General features: G+C 38.6%; 1 protein-coding gene across 5 annotated transcripts in view; it reads left to right on the forward strand.

Moving 5' to 3' along the window:
- The window catches only part of MRTFB (myocardin related transcription factor B), a 236,227-nt gene extending 220,874 nt beyond the window's left edge, over positions 1-15,353 (forward strand). For all 5 annotated transcript variants that reach the window (XM_054589599.1, XM_054589598.1, XM_054589600.1 and 2 more), the window contains 2 exons: positions 7,112-7,172; positions 9,499-15,353. In XM_054589599.1, coding sequence (XP_054445574.1) covers positions 7,112-7,172; positions 9,499-10,034 — 597 coding nt within the window. In that variant the 3' untranslated portion in view covers positions 10,035-15,353. The remainder of the gene's footprint in view (positions 1-7,111; positions 7,173-9,498) is intronic.
- The last annotated feature ends 1,637 nt before the right edge of the window (positions 15,354-16,990 follow it).

Consider the following 16,990-nt stretch of genomic DNA (forward strand, 5'->3'; position numbering starts at 1 on the left):
AAAGTTTGCACAGCTAAAAAAACAACAAAATGAAAAGACAGCCTACTGAATGAGAGAAAGTATTCGCCAATGATACATCCAGTAAGGGGCTAATGTCCTAAATATACAGGATCCAGCACAAACAGTGCCCATTTTTTACTACAAAACCATAAGCATGTAATTCTGTAACATAACAATATCACATTCAAGCACACCATATGACATTTTAGGTGAAATGTTCAAATTAAAACTATAAATTATTACACCAATATCATTACCCCACCAACCACACGCAAGCAGGCATTACTTCTGCCAGACCCTGTATGATGAACTCATACATTTGACACCAAAAAGAAAAAAGAAAAAAATCCTATTAAAACTAAGTAGTTATTTCTCCAAAGAGGACCTACAGATGACTAACAGACGTATGAAGAGATGCTCAACATCACTAATCATCAGGGACATGCAAATGAAAACCACAATGAGCTATCACCTCACACCTGTCAGAATGGCAGTCATCAATAAATCAACAAACAAATGATGGTGAGGATGTGGAGAAATAGGAACCCTCATGCATTGCTGGTGGGATTTGCAAATTGGGCTGCCACTATGGAAAACAGTATGGAGATTCCTCAAAAAATTAAGATGAGAACTAGCATATTCCAGTTTTGGGTATTTATCCAAAGGAATCCAAAACACTAATTCAAAAAGATATACACCCCTGTGTTCACTGCAGCATTATTACAACAGCCAAGATATGGAAGCAGCCCAAGTCATCAATAGACAATTGGATAAAGATGTTGTGGTACATATACACAATGGATATTACTTGGCCATTATGAAGAATGAAATCTCACCGTTTGTGACAGCATGGATGGACTTAGAGGGTATTAGGCTAAGTGAAGGAAGTCAGACAGAGAAAGACAAATATTGTATGATTTCATTTGTATGTGGAATCTAAACAAAAAAACAAATCAAACTTATACAGAGAATAAATTGATGGTTACCAGATTGGAAGGGGATTGAAGGGATGAGTGAAAAACAGGGAAGGGATTAAGAAGTAGATTCCCAGATACAAAAACAGTCATAGGAATGTAAAGCACAGTATATAGTCAATAATATTGTAATAACCAGGTATGGTGTCGGATGGGTAGTAGACTTATGGAGGTGATCATTTTGTAAGTTATATAAATGTCTAATCACTATGTTATATACCTGAAACTAATATAGTACTGTTAGTCAACTGTAATTTTAAAAATAATTTAAAAAAAAAACACTCATAAGGAAAAAAAGATAGGGAATGTATGAAAATATAAATTTTTTTAAATGAAATGGAAATTCTAAAAATACAAAATATAGTATCTGAAATGAAACAGTTATAGATGATCTTAGCAGATCTAGGATGGCAGAGGCTTAAAAAAAAGTGAACTTGAGGATAGATCAATAGAACTTACCCATCTGAATGGCAGAGAAAAAACTTTTTAAGGACTCAAATCAACGATGGTGAGCAGAAGGAAGAGATAAACATTCAACCAGAACAGAATTAAGAAACAAGAATTCAAAAAAATGAGGAGAGGCTTAGGAACCTCTGGGACAACTTTAAAGAGCCTCAGAAACCTGTTACTTAAGATCAAATAATCTAACATGGGTATAATAGGGGTCCCAAGAGAGGAGAGAAAAAATGAAGCAGGTAAAATATTTTAAGAATTAATGGCTGAATTTTCCACAAATGTGATGAAAGACAAGTTTATGTAAAGCTTTGAGGTGTTCAGTGAGCAGCAAGCAGGATAAATAGAAGGCCTCATCATATCATAGTCAAGTTATTAAAGCCAAAGTTAAAGAACAAATCTTAAAAGCATCAAGAAAAAAGAAATATAATACACACAAGGGAACAACTATTTCATTTGTGGTCTACTTTTCATTAGGAACAGTGGAAGCCAGGAAAGGGCGGGGGGCGGGGGGACGTCATTATAGTTCTTCAAGTAGAAGAGGTGGGAAGAACTGTCAACCCAGAATTCTGTATCAAGTAAAAATATCCTTGAATAATGTTAAGTGAACTAGAGATATTTTCATATCAAGCAACCCTACACTATAACAAATAACATTGTCCTGAGGGATTTATTAAATACATCGATAGGGTACTCAAAATTAATAAAGGAGGTGAGAAAAAAACAGAGTATATGTTTACAGGAGTTTTATATTTTATATGCAGTGGTACAACATTAAGTAGCCTGACCCCATGGTTCCACTTCTGGGAATACAAGAAACCCAAAGCAGTAATTCAAAAGAATATATGCATCCTTTGTTCATTGCAGCATTATTTACAATAGCCAAGATTTGAAAGCAGCTCAAGTATCCATCAGAAGATCGAGTAGATTTAAAAAGTTGTGGTACATTACACAATGGAATAGTACTGTTATTTAAAAAAAAAGGAAATTGTAGCCTTTGCAACACCATGGATGGACCTAGAGAGTATGTTATGCTAAGTAAAACAAGCCAGTCAGAGAAAAACAAATACCATATGATCTCACTCATATGTGTAATCTAATGAGCAAAATAATTTAACAAACAAAATAGCAACAGAAGTGCAGATACATAGAACAGGTTGACAACCATCGGGGGATGGGAGGTGGCAGGCTAGTTGAAAAAGGTGAAGGGATTAAGAAAAAAAAAAAAATTAGATGCAAACAACAGTATGGTGATTACCAGAGGAAAAGGGGATTGGGGGGCAGGTAGAAGAAGGCAAAGGGGGATAGATGGTGATGGAAGGAGACTTGACTCGGGGTGATGAACACAAAATACAATATACAGATGATATATTATAGAATTATACTCCTGCCAGCCAAGATGGAGGCATAGGTAGATACACTTTGCCTCCTCTCACAACCAAAAGAAGGAAAACAAATTAAAAAACAAAAAATTACCAGAACTGCCAGAAAATTGAACTGTGTGGAAGTCTGACAGCCAAAGAGCTAAAGAAGAAACATTCATCCAGACTGGTAGGAGGGGCAGAGAAGACGCGCGGCAAGGCAGCGGCTGGAGGTCCAGGCAGACAAGGCAGCAGCTGGCTGACCAGGTGGTCCCATATTCATGTGTGGATAAACCATGAGGAACAGCTGGTGAGTGAGACAGACCGCGCAATCCAGGGTTCCAGTGCAGGAAAAGCAAGCCTCAAAACCTCTGGAGGTAAAAACCTGCGGGGGTTGTGGTGGCAGGAGAAACTCCCACCCTCACAGGGTTTGTTGGAGAAACCCACAGGGTCCTAGAAAATACACAAAGCCACCCACGCAGGAATCAGCACTAAAAGGACCCAATTTGCTTGTGGGTAGCAGGGGAAGTGACTGAAAGCCTTCCAAGAGCTGAGCAAGTGGCATTGTTCCCTTTCATACCCCTCCCCCACACACAGCATCACAACACAGCAACCTGAGTTGCCTGACCCTGGTGAATACCTAAGGCTCTGCTCCTCCCAACATAACAGGCCTACTGAGACAAAGAAATCTGGCCCAAATGAAAGAACAGGTCAAAGCTCCAAAAACAGAACTAAGAGATGAAGAGATAGCCAACCTATCAGATTCAGAGTTCAAAACACTGGTAGGAAGGATGCTCACTGAATTGGATGAGTATGGTCGCAAAATGGAGGAAAAAGTGAAGGCAATGCAAAGTGAAATAAAGAAAATTATACAGGGAACCAACAGTAAAGGGAAGGAAACCAGGACTCAAATCAACAATGGGGAGCAGAAGGAAGAGATAAACATTCAACCAGAACAGAGTTAAGAAACAAGAGTTCAAAAAAATGAGGAGAGGCTTAGAAACCTCTGGGACAACTTTAAATGTTCCAACATCTGAATCACAGGGGTGCCAGAAGGAGAAGAGAGAGAACAAGAAATTGAAAGCTTCTTTGAAAAAATAATGAAAGAATTTCCCAAATCTGGCCAAGGAAACAGACTTCCAGGAGATCCAGAAAGATCAGAGTCCCGAAGAAGGTGGACCCAAGGAAGCACACACCAAGGCACATCATAATTACATTACCCAAGATTAAAGATAAGGAGAGAATCTTAAAAACAGCAAGAGAAGACAGTTACCTACAAAGGAGTTCCCAAAAGACTGCCTGTTGATTTCTCAAAAGAAACTTTACACGCAAGAAGAGGCTGGAAAGAAGTATTCAAAGTCATGAAAGGCAAGGACCCACATCCAAGATTACTGTATTGGGCAAAGCTATCATTTAGAATGGAAGATTGATAAAGTGCTTCCCAGATAAGGTCAAGTTGAACAAGTTCATCATCACCAGGCCCTTATTAAATGAAATGTTAAAAGGATTTATCTAAGAAAAAGTAGAAGACCAAAAACTATGAACAGAAAAATGGCAGCAAACTCAAAACTTATCAACAACCGAACCTAAAAAAAAAACAAACAAACAACTAGAACAGGAACAGAATCATAGAAATGGAGATCAGAGGGGAGGAGGAAGAATGGGAAAAAAGGTAGAGGGAATAAGCAGCATAAATAGTAGGTAGAAAATAGGCAGGGGGAGGTTAAGAACAGTATAGGAAATGGATAAGCACTTGTATGTACGACCCATGGACATGAACTAAGGGGTGAGAGGTTAGTGCTGGGGGGAGTGGCGGTGGAGGGGAATAAAGGGGGAAAAAAATGGGACAACTGTAATAGCATAATCAATAAAATATATATTTTTAAAAAATTGTACTCCTGAAGCTATATGATTTTATTAACTACTATCACCCCAATAAATTCTATTTTAAAATTAAAAAATAATTTAAAAAATAAAAGTCAGTAGCTATGAAAAATTAAGGATGTGTATATATTTTTTTAACCTTCCACCAAAGATATGCATATTGATTTTAGCGAGAGATTGGGGGGGGGCGGGGAGAGCGCACACTATCCATCGATTGTCTCCCGTACACATCCCAAGTGGAGATTGATCCCACAACCCAGGTATGTGCCCTGGCTGGGAATCAAACCCACAATCTTTTGGTGTAAGGGACAATGCTCCAACCATCTAAGCCACCCAGCCAGGGCAAAGATGTATATTGTATTACTATACAGTAACCTAAGAAGTACAACTTTTAAAAAATAAAGTTAGAATTCAAAAAGTCTAAAATTCTTAAAAGGACATGAAAGGAGGAACAGAAAACAGGATAAATAGAAACAATACAATGGCAAATGTAAACTTAACCATATCAGTGATTACATAAGACACACTAGTAAACAATATAACTTAATTATAGAGATTATCAGAATGGATTTTAAAAAAGAACAGAATGAACTATATGCTCTGTGGTAGTTCTGCAAATTCTTTGATGTTCTCCCCTGGGTTGGACTTAGTGACCAGTTTCGAACAAACTGAATTAGCAGAAGTGATGGTATGTGACTTCTGAAACAAAGTGATAAAAACTATGTGAAAAAACCTTCCCGCCTTGCTCTCTCTCGGACTGCTGGCTGTGGGGAAAGCCAGCTATCACGCCACATGGACAGTCCAGCAGCTCTCAGAGAAGCCATACGGACACCCCCATCAACAATCAACACCAACTGGCCAATCACCTAGTGAGCCTAGCCTGGAGATGGCTGTAACCTGGTCAACACCTTGACTACAACCTCATGAAAGAGCCCAAACCCTAACTACCCATCTAAATCAATCCTAAATTTCTGTCTTACGGAAACTGAGATAATAATTGTTAATTGTTTTAAGCCACTAAGTGTTTTGGAAAATTTGTAATAGAACAATAGATAATGAATGTGTGCATCCTCAAGAAACATACTTTAAATTTTTTTATTTATTTTAGAGAGAGAGGAAGGAAAAGGGGAAACATCAATTTGTTGTTCCACTCATTTATGCATTCATTGGTTGATTCTTTTATGTGTCCTGACCAGGGATCAAACGTGCAACCTTGGCGTATCAGGACAATGCTCTACCCAACTGAGCTACCCCAACAAGGGCCTTACAAGAACCATACTTTAATGTTGAAAGGAAATGGTTGGGAAAAGATATACCATAAAAACAGTAAGGATAAGAAGTCTGTTGGAGCAAAGGATCTGAACAGACACATCACCAAAGATATACAGATAGCAAATAAGCACGTGGAAAGATGCTCAACATCAAGTCATTAAGGAAATAAATGCATGTTAACTTTACAGTGCAGTAGCACTACATACCTATTAGAGGTCTAAAATTAAAATGACCAACTGTACCAAATGTTGAAGAGAATGTAGAGCCACTGAAAACCTCATACATTGCTGGTGAAAATGTAAAATGGTGCAATTGCTTTGGAAAACAGCCATTTCTTAAAAAGTTACACACACCTACCCTATGATCCAGTCATTCCATTAGTGCCTTGGTATTTTACCCAAGAGAAAAGAAAGCGTATGTCTATACAATGTTCATAGCAGCTTTATCCTGGAATAGCCAAAGTCTGGAAACAACACAAACTTCTGTTTTGTACAGTAAAAAAAAAACTTCTCAGTGATAAAAAGGAATGAATCATTCCTGAGGTATAGCCTACAACATGGATAAAACACAAAATCATGTTAAATGAAAGAAGCCCACCCCCGCCACACACACACAAAATACATACTATATGAGTCTATTTACATGAAACTGTAGAAAATGTAAACTAATCTATAATAAAAGAAACCAAATCAGCATTACCTAGGGATGAAGGAAGAACTATCACAAAGGAGCATGAGGAAATTACAAGCAATGGAATATTCATTATCTCGATTTTGCTGATAGTTTTATATGGGTTTATATGTATGTCAAAACTTATCAAACTGTATACTTCATGTATCTGCAGCTTATTGTAAGGCAGGTTACTGCCAATAAAGCTTAAAAATATAGCATGGTCACCTTTATACATACTTTATATTTTTACCAAAATGCAAAAATGAATTAAAACATTTTTAAAAGGAAACATGAAAAGCCTTTCAAAATGCCATGTGTACCAGCTGTGACATTTTGCATAAATGGTTTAACTTCTCAGGGGGGACCTCAGTGTTTTCGAAATGATCAAATGACTGATTAGAACTAGATACTGTGTAAGGTTTCTTGAAGCTCCCAGGTGTATAACATTCCTGGGAGTGTAGGAAGGAAAGCTAATTATATTCTCCTTGATCATAGATCTCCCACACGCACAGTCAGCAAATGGACGACCTCTTTGATGTCCTCATCAAGAGCGGAGGTAGGTCACAGTCTTCTCATTCTAACTGAATTTACTGCTTTAAAATCTGTTAGATTTTGGCCATTAAAACAACTTACTTATAAATGGAAGAAAAGCCATTGTTTAATGTTAAAATAGTATGATAATGTTAGATTTATCCACAAATATATACCTGCTGAAAAAGACAAACCCTCTCAAAATAGCAAAGTAGAACCAGATTTAAATTCCACACTGAAAACTTCAAAACTTGTTCCATATGTTTTATGAGTCATTTCAATGGGATAAAAATATTCCAATTCATGAGTTAATTTTGTAACAACCAAATTACCAAGTTTGGGGTGTAGTAACTTTATGAATACTCAAAAGTAATTCTAAAACATTTTCTACATATAACTGAAAAATCTTAGATTTTACAGTGTCTCATCTTAAAAAGGGATAAAGGATATAAACCAAAGAAAGAAAATCAAGGATATCTCTGCCTCCATTTAAATATCTTTAAAAAGAAGTATAAAATAAATCAGTGCTTCAGAAATTCAAATGCTATTTTGGAATATTTTTAAGTATTCTTAAATTTCCCAGTGAAAGTAGTTTTAATCAGATTTTCACACAGTTATCAAAATTTCTCCATTCATGTCAAGTACTACTTGATTTTGATATTAGTGATCTTGTCAGAGTGTTTGGCATAATACAGAAAATTCTATGTGTGCGAATAGCAATTTTTTCAAACAACAATAGTGGCCTTGCAAAATATTTTAAAATCATGATATAGCTAAGCTATGGAAATTAGAGAAACAGACATCCCATGCCTTGAATTTAAAATTTTAAAAATCCTTTTTCCAAAATCTGGTGAAAATACTTTAAATGATTAAAAACAATAATTTTTATAGCCTAAACTTGGAGGTTAAAATATAACAAAGTTATCAAACAATGGTGTTATTTTCTAAAAGGAATGATGTTTTTCATGGCAAAGTATCTAATGAGTATATTTTTCATTTTATTGTAAACCAGCAGTTTTCAACCTTCTTCAGCTGACGGCACACACAAACTAATTACTAAAATTCTGTGCCACACCAAAAACTATGTTTTTTGCCAATCTGACAAAAAACATATAATTTTGATCCAGTCACACTGGACAACTATTACTGTATTGGCTGTTGTCATTTTTTTATTTGGTAATCTAAGGGAAAAGAGTTCAGTGCCCCTGACTAATCAGATATTGCATGTTTTAAAAATTCTTGCGGCACACCAGTTGAAAATTGCTGTTGTAACCTAATACCAACAATAATGAGAACAGAGATTTAAATAGCTGATTATGAGACTAGTTATTTAGATTGTACCTTCAGCTTTCAAAACAATTCTAGAGATGACTTAGAGATAACAAAGAGTAACAAACTGTCCTAAAAACACACTGTAAACACAGTTGGCAGTTTACAAAGAGGAAATCAGAGCATCACTATTTTTTCTCACCTATTTACGTATCTCAGTCATTGAGTTGTAAGAATTGTTACTGAGTCCATTTTTAATGTATCTGCAAAAAAATGAATCCAAATCAGATATTTCTAAGAGATACTTTTTAAAATATATGTAGCTAAGTAAACACTGGTATCTATAGCAGATGGTTGATTAATTTGCTTAATTTGCTACTTGACCTGGCAAGGAATAACACAATTAGTACTTCTTAAGACATTTACCAAATCCTCAAATGTTATATAAACTCAAAAAAGCAAGACCAAAAAAGTAAGAAAAGTACGGTGATCCTCATCTTAAATAAGGTCAAAAGATTCATGTGTTAGCTTTAATTCAGAAAAGACATAAGATGGCATGGTATCTTTTCAGAACTTTATATAAAATGTATATGGCTAAACTGGGCACACATTTATCAATTATATCGATAAAAAAGAAAAAGTAAAATTAGATCTTTTGTGATATTGAGGATGTACATTTCCTCCACACTGATTTTAGGGGTGGTGTGCTGCTGTGATAGCAGGTTCATGGTACAGAATAAGACGTAAGCCCTATCTTAAGCCTAAAATATAACTGAGAATAGAACCAAATGATCAAGTAATCTAAAACCATCAACTCCTTCCTGATGGGATACAATGGCTTTTAATCCTTACTCTTACTAAAAAGAATTCACATATCAGAATGTTATCAATGTAAATGTTTTTTTAACTAAAATAAAATGATACATCATCCTGAAGGTTATCACGGACCAATAGCTTTCTTTTCCTTTCTCTAGGATGGACTGAATTAAGTCACCACAAAATAGCAAAATAACTATCTTGGTCATTAATTAAAAGATAGTAGTAAATCTTTACTCACTAATTACTTATGTTATTTTACACAGAGATTTCCCTCCCTATAAAGGAAGAGCCTTCTCCTATTTCCAAAATGAGACCAGTGACAGCCAGCATTACCACAATGCCAGTCAACACAGTGGTGTCCCGGCCACCACCCCAAGTCCAAATGGCGCCACCTGTATCCTTAGAACCTATGACCAGTTTATCTGCCAGCTTAGAGAACCAACTAGAAGCTTTCTTGGATGGGACTTTACCTACAGCCAATGAAATTACCCCACTACAAAGCAGCAGTGAAGACAGAGAGCCCTTCTCTCTGATCGAGGATCTCCAGAATGATCTGCTGAGTCACCCCGGCGTGCTGGACCCCTCACACTCCCCCATGGAGACCGCCGAGGCCCAGTTTGCTGCAAGTACGCCCTGTCTGTCACTTGACCTCTCTGACTCAAACTTGGACAACATGGAGTGGTTAGACATTACTATGCCTAACACGTCATCGGGACTCACTCCTCTCAGCGCCACTGCCCCAAGTATGTTCTCTGCCGACTTTCTAGATCCACAGGACCTGCCATTGCCATGGGACTAACGTCACAGGCTCGTCGTCTCAGAGTTCATGAGGTTTAAGATGAAGATGAGTCAAAGGTCAGTTTTTAGAGACAGGTCCATAGCTGCATCATTGCAAATGGATAGATGGTCACAGCCTGGAAACCAAGTTTAAGAACATTTCATTGCATCCAGCAGTGAATGTCTGCAGTTAATATAGCACAGGGCCTTCTGAAAAATCACTAGTCAAAGAAGACTCATCTGTTTCTCCAGACTTCACTAAAGAAGGAAAAAGTACCTTTAGATTAAAACATGAGTAATGTGTACAGGATAACGACATGAGGATTCTCTGGTATCAACTACATTTAAACCTCTGTGGTCACTTTCAGGCCCTAAATAAAAAGCATACAGCTCTACTCAAAAAAGAATGCCGGCGCGAGGGAGGTGAGAGATCACTGCACGTGTGTTTCTGGAAATGGCCTGAGCCCCGCCCAAGGTGCAGCAGGGATCAAAGGCAGCGGACGGCACCAGCCAGTTCAGCGACAGCTCCAGCTGAAGACTTTTGGTTCCATTCAGAAACCAATGTAATTTTGTTGTGTTGTAGTTTATTTTGTGGTTTTTGGAATCTTACTTTAGATTTCCAAATTTAAATTTAAATGGAAGTTCTTTCACCATAACCAGACAATGTACTGTCATAAACAATCCCCTGTAAAAAGTCCAAGTCTATTGATATAACACTGAAAATTCTGTTAGCAGCCCTCTGGGTTGATTATATTGATTTAATGTATAAAGTAGACATTTATATGTACACTCTATGTTGGGATTTGTACAGCCTATATTGGGGTTAAATATTGGGTATCCAGTGGCCCTACTTCTTTTAATAACTCAAATATTTCTAGAGTACTTGAGCCACATGTATTTCTGTATTTTAAGAACTAACTTTCAGGTAACCAAACCCATCTCAAAGAACCAAGAAAAAACTTTAAGTGTAAAATATCTTCCTGAGCTGGTGAGTTACAAAGCGAAGGCAAGGGAGAAGTCTGTCATTCCCAGGAAATCCCCACAACGGTGACAGGTTAGACTGCCGCCGGGCTGGCCTCTGGCTCCAGCTCTGGCGGCCCTTTCCTCTCGCTCATCCTGGTCATCGTTTTACAGGTTGGAACTGGATGTCGCACCTGAGCTCTCACTACATTATCAAGCCGAAGATTGAAAAACTGGAGGTTTTATTAGTTTTTTATATAGATAAAAAGTTATCACATTTGTTAAGTAGTTTCTTAAGAGTTTTCTGAAATGCCAATTATCACAGGATTTCCAAAATGATTTCAAAATAGTTGTTTAAGTATATGACAAAATGTATATAACTTAAAAAAACAAAACAAAACTGAGGTCTACCAAAACAGTGTGGAGGTTTTTCTTAAATGTTATCAAGCTCTCCACCTCACTTGTATAATCCCGAGAATCAGGTTGCCTTTCTCTGGGTCGTTAAATAGTCACTGTTACAACAGTGACATGTACAGGCAACCTGACCCATTATTTAAAAGGAATTTGTGAATCATTTCTGGGTTTGTGTTTTGCCTAAGAGCTGGTATTATTTCAAATTTTTATTTCAGTTTATATATTTCACTACGTGTAAGAAAAGTCTGTTTTTCCAGAATTCAGTCCCCAGAACACTGGAGCCCTCTGTTAACTAGCACTTCCCACCTTGAAAGCGCTTCTGAACGGTTCCAGGCAGAGGCAGTGGCGCTCAGTGTGATCTGTGGTGAGTAGCCGAATTGTTCAGAAATTGGTAATCCAGCGCGTGGCGTCCAGACACTGCGACGTGACCAAGCCCAGCAAGAGTGTTACTGTCTTAGGCATGATGTGCATCTTCAAATCATTTCCTTTCAGAAGGGCCTGTCTCCTGGGACAGGGCAGGGCTAGTGACTTAGAAAGGTAATTTCTTAGGACAGGTCTTAGCATTGGATTTTTGTCTGGAGCTGATTTGGTCCATACTTGAACTCTAAACATCATCTTTATTCAGATTTAAGTGGCTTGTTAAAGTAGTACCAACTATCAGTGGGACTGTAGGAGGCAACTGAACAGCTAGTGCTATTGACTCTTGGTGAATAACTTTCTACTTTCATCTTTCCAAGTTGTGTACATAGATCACTTCCTAGCCCCCAAGTCCCCTTAATTGCTTCTTTAAAATAGGGTTTGAAACATGCCACAGGAAGGCTGCTCTCCAAAAACACATACTGCGGTGCAAAGAATGCCATCTCATCGGTCTGCTCTCTTTTGATTTTGTTGTTAATGTGCCCACTTTACATATGTGTTCAAACCTCTATGTACCGGCATCTCCTTTAAAAGGAAGGCAGGCAAGGAGTCTCTAGTTACAAAGTCTAGCTGCCGACTCGCCCATTCCACTGGGCCCTCCTGGCCTGGCCCGAGCAGCAAGCTGAGTGCCTGTGCTGCTCTCCAGGGTCCCAGCTACGTGTTCCAGATTAGAGTGAGGACACAGAAGATGTGCAACATGTGACGTGACCAAAGATGACACTCTGTAATCAAGGGTCCTTTGACCTAACTCAGTGTCCTTAAAGGTAAATGCAGTGGGAAAGGTGTGTGTTTACTAAAGAGGACTATTTTTATTGTTTGAGGTGAGTTTCACAACCGTGAAAGCCCGGGTCAGAATAGCCAGTTGGATTTTCAATATGCCTGTGTGCAGTTTAGAGGTGATCCTGCTGTGTATCTTCTTGCAGAATATCCCACTGCCAAGGAAACAATTCCTAAAAACAGATTATCTCACATGCAGTCTTATTTCCCTAAATATTCCTGAAACACAGTAGTATCAAGCCTACCTTTCTATTGTATGTAGGTATCAGGTCATGTCATTGGGGGTGGGATGCACGGAAAGTTATACCAAAGCTTCTACATAGTCTTTGGAAATCTAAGGGTATGTGGTCATCTTGTACATTTCAGCAAAGCATGTACTAGAAAACCTTAGAGACAGTGTTAGTGGTTCACATTCTAGTGTTTTTCCTGAAATGTGCAATCTACTGTATAGCATTTGCCACACATTTGTACATAGATGTATTCTGAATTCGTGGAATTTCTTGTTAAGACACTATCTGTGTTTGTTTTATATGAGTATTTTTATAATACTAAAAAGATCGTATTTAAATTTGCTTTTTAAAAACTGCACAGTTCTGTGACCCACGTCACTGATATTCTTGTAAGGGCAGTTGAAGAACGGGCAAAGGCGGTCTGGGGCTGCCTCCAAACTGATGCCTGTTGTAGGCAAAGTCCCGGTAACAGGATAGGGCCCCTGAACTGTGCAGTCAGCGGACACTGAGAGCCATATCAGGAGCGTTCCTCATTTTGTCACCAAAGCTGACTCAGGCTTCCTCTGCCCTCCACCCCAGATCATTCCAAGCCACATAGCTTTCTTCAGAGTCCTTGCAGAGCTACCAGGCTGAAACCCGCCACATCAGCTGACAAAACGGCCGTCCCATGCACACCACATGCTGTCCCTGTGGGCTACCTGGCACAGGCCTCACCCAGGCTGCTGTCGGTCAGCTGGCGACTTTCAGAGAACCTTAGGGAGAAGAGTTATTGGGTGTCTACCAGCAGAGCAGCACAGGTCCATTTAACCCCACTCACAAGTGACCCTCCGTTTCTGCTATCCATCACTGCAAACGTGAATCCTGGCTACGGGCAACGGAGCAGAATACCAGATTGTCCACTGCCCTGGAGGCCACAGAGTGAGCGCAAATGGTCAATAAATATTAACTGGAAGGTCAGGCTTATCAAGGAACACAGCTCACAAGTGCAGGCGTGTATTTGGAGAGCATCCTCGCTGCATTTCAGCTCATCTTTTAAGTGGCTTCAGTCAAAACTGGAAAATAATTCAGATGTAGTAATTCTTTTTCAGACTTTCGATACCTTGCTCACTGATCTTTCCGGGCTACATTTTTACGTGAAGTGACTCTGTCTGCATGGCAACATGTGTTTTCCCTGTTTACCCCTTCTTTCAGTATTTGAGGAAATGCATCATTGCAGAGGGTTTCTACCAGAAATCTGATCTGAGGCCTGTAATTCAAAAAGCTGCACATGTTTACAAAAGCTCTCTAACCCTCCACACAAACACATTGCTCTGTGAATCATTATTGAAAAAAAAAAAATCACAACTGTGTGACAACAGGATGGCAATCTCAGATCAACAAGGTGCTGTCTGGAATCAGATAAAATATGTCATTGGTGATATCGACCCAACTGTCGTGTTTAACAGAGCTTTGTGCCAACTACTAAGACAAAGCTTTAACCAAGTTCATAGAATCACTGAGACTCGTAACAGTTACCTCTCTACATTATGCTGTAAGAAAACTTGCTGATTTGGTAGGAGAAAGAAGCATTTAGGAAAGGGTTTAGTATCTACCAAAAGTACTTAACCTCAAGTAACCAGTAGTAATGCAAACTTGCTTTAAAGGAACCAAAGGCATTGCCAAGTATTTGCCAAAACGAGGCACTTTTTATTTAAAATTTGAGACTAATGAGTTCTCAAAAATCAGTCCCAAAAAGGTATTATCCATTTAAGGTTATAATTTTCACAAAGGTGTAGATATTTCTGTAGTGTTTTCATGTAAAATAGTATAGATTTGTTTTGTTGGTTTAGGAATAGTACACATTTAGTAGTAATACAAAGTTTTTTCCTTCCTACATACAAATTAATTTTCTTCTTGCTTGCAATAGAAATGCAACGTGATAGGTGTTTCTCTTCTTATTTTCATTGTCACACTATGTCTTAGCATCTCACTTTATGAAAAAAAGGAGAAAGATACCAATCTACAGAGCCCTGCTTATTAAAGTACTCGTTTAAGAAACAAAAAAATTATGGCAATCGGGGGTCCATTCATGTATTGCCTTTATGTTGTTTTTTAAAAGAAAAACCGTGATGCCTTTGTATTTGCTGTTTGCACCCCTGAAATCAATTCCATATCATGTTTGAATGCCATACATTTTGCACATGTACTGTACATAGGGAACGCATACTGTATTTTTATATGTGTGCACATTTATCATCAGATCTTTTGTACATAGTGGCAGTATTGTAGCGGATCGGAAAATGTTTGATATCTCAGCAATTTTGCATTTTTGTGTCTCAAATAAAAAGCATTTTGATGTATTATGATTCTTGCTATGCAGAGAAAAGACTGCCTTATGGGTCAAGAGAGTGATTGTAGACCAGTGTGGGGATGGGATTTGGGAGGAGACACCACCTTCAGAACACATGTCACAGCGGGCAGTCACCACACAAAACAAGTGCATTCATCAGGGCGGGTTTTGTAAATCACACATTGAGTGAGCCACCTTCCCCTAGGCCCAGGACCAGGGATATAGAATAGAAAAGGTACTAGCTGAACTTGAACATGAAAAGATTTACAGCAAAATCATGCTTATTCTTCCACATAAGGAAGACACTGAATGAAAGACCTAATAAATATGTAGTTCCCCCTGGGGTTTGATAGAGACATACATACACAGTGAGAATTCAACTCTTTGATCGTAATTGCACCTCCAACAAAATTCCTAGAAAACCCAGGTAATCCTTCAACTTAGCCAAATTTCAAAAGCAACTCTTTATGTAAGGTGTTTTTATAGAGCATATAAAATGGTCTTTAGACTTCAACATTATTTTGGTAAGATGGCATTTAATTTTCAATTCAAAAGCCCATGGTTAAAATAGTTTTGAGGAGAACAGCGTTGTATTTTCTACCTTGTTTTGACAAAATAATAGTAGAGAGCAAACCTGACTGGCAACCATAACTTTCACATCACTATCTGATTAGGAAAATGGGTGGAGTATCAACCACAGGAAGAGGGAAACAAATCACTGATTGCCAAAATACAACAAAATGTTCGTTATTTGTGACATTTAGAGGTCGAGCGAGCAGCGACCAGTAGGTAGATGATGCTTTCAAGGAGCTAACACATTTGTGATGTCACGTATTACCAGCCAAGATCCTGCCCTCAGGGATAAAAAATGTGGACCTGACTCAAGTGAGAGAGAATGATGCTGGAAGGAGCTCAGACAGGGACTGAGGTGGAGGATATGGTGTTGGGACCTAGAGAGGACATTCCAGGCAGAGAGAGGAGCTTGGGCGAGGGCAAAGTTAACCAGTCTGCCAGGCCGCGGGCCAGACGCTGAGTGCGGCTGCAGGATGGAGTCCACGCAGGGAGCGCTGAGACAGTCTGGAAAGGTAGGCGACAGCTGGGCAGCCAAGGACCCCAGTCCTTGGAGGGTTTAGGATCTTCTGCAGATAATTGTTTACGTTGAATAATATAAGGCCTTCGAAAGCTTTTCAGATATTTGACACAGTCATCATTTAGCATCTTTATAACCCTCTCCAGCAATCTGCTCTAGAATTGAGGTGAATACCAAAGCATTTGTAAATGCAAGGCACACACTTAGTGAGAGCTGAAATGAATGACAGCTGCGCCACATTACAATAAAAGAGAAGACCAACTTCAGGATAGATGTAAACAAATGTCATCAACCATTTCATGTGTTGTATAATCCCGAAGATTTCCCAAGTCACCGAATGACCATGCCTTCATTCCTCCTACAAATAGCTTATCTTCCATTTCTGATGGGTATTAACTTTCAGAAAGAAAGCCTCATCCTGATATCCTGGCTCTTCTGCTAATTTTATGACAAGTTATTAAAACAGCCTACATGGTATAATTAGACAAAAAAAAAAAAAAACACATCACCTTTTTGAATTCCTCTCCTGGATATGATTGTGAGAGATCATTCCAGGTGCGGGTGGTAAGTAACTCCAGTGTGCTCGCTCCTGCTATGCTACAGACAAGAGACTCAAAAGCATTCAAATGCTGGCATTGTCCTGTCCAAAACTGAAGTTTTTGATTGACGGTAAGGAGGGAGGGGTTTTTATCCAGGTTGATAGCTAAGAATTTAAAATGTTTCCCATCAGAAAGCTTTGCTGCGCTTTCTCACCCACAGCT

The sequence above is a fragment of the Pteronotus mesoamericanus genome, unplaced genomic scaffold (genome assembly GCF_021234165.1).
Source record: "Pteronotus mesoamericanus isolate MK-2021 breed Mesoamerican mustached bat unplaced genomic scaffold, CSHL_Meso_final scaffold_167, whole genome shotgun sequence".
NCBI classification, from domain to species: domain Eukaryota; kingdom Metazoa; phylum Chordata; class Mammalia; order Chiroptera; family Mormoopidae; genus Pteronotus; species Pteronotus mesoamericanus.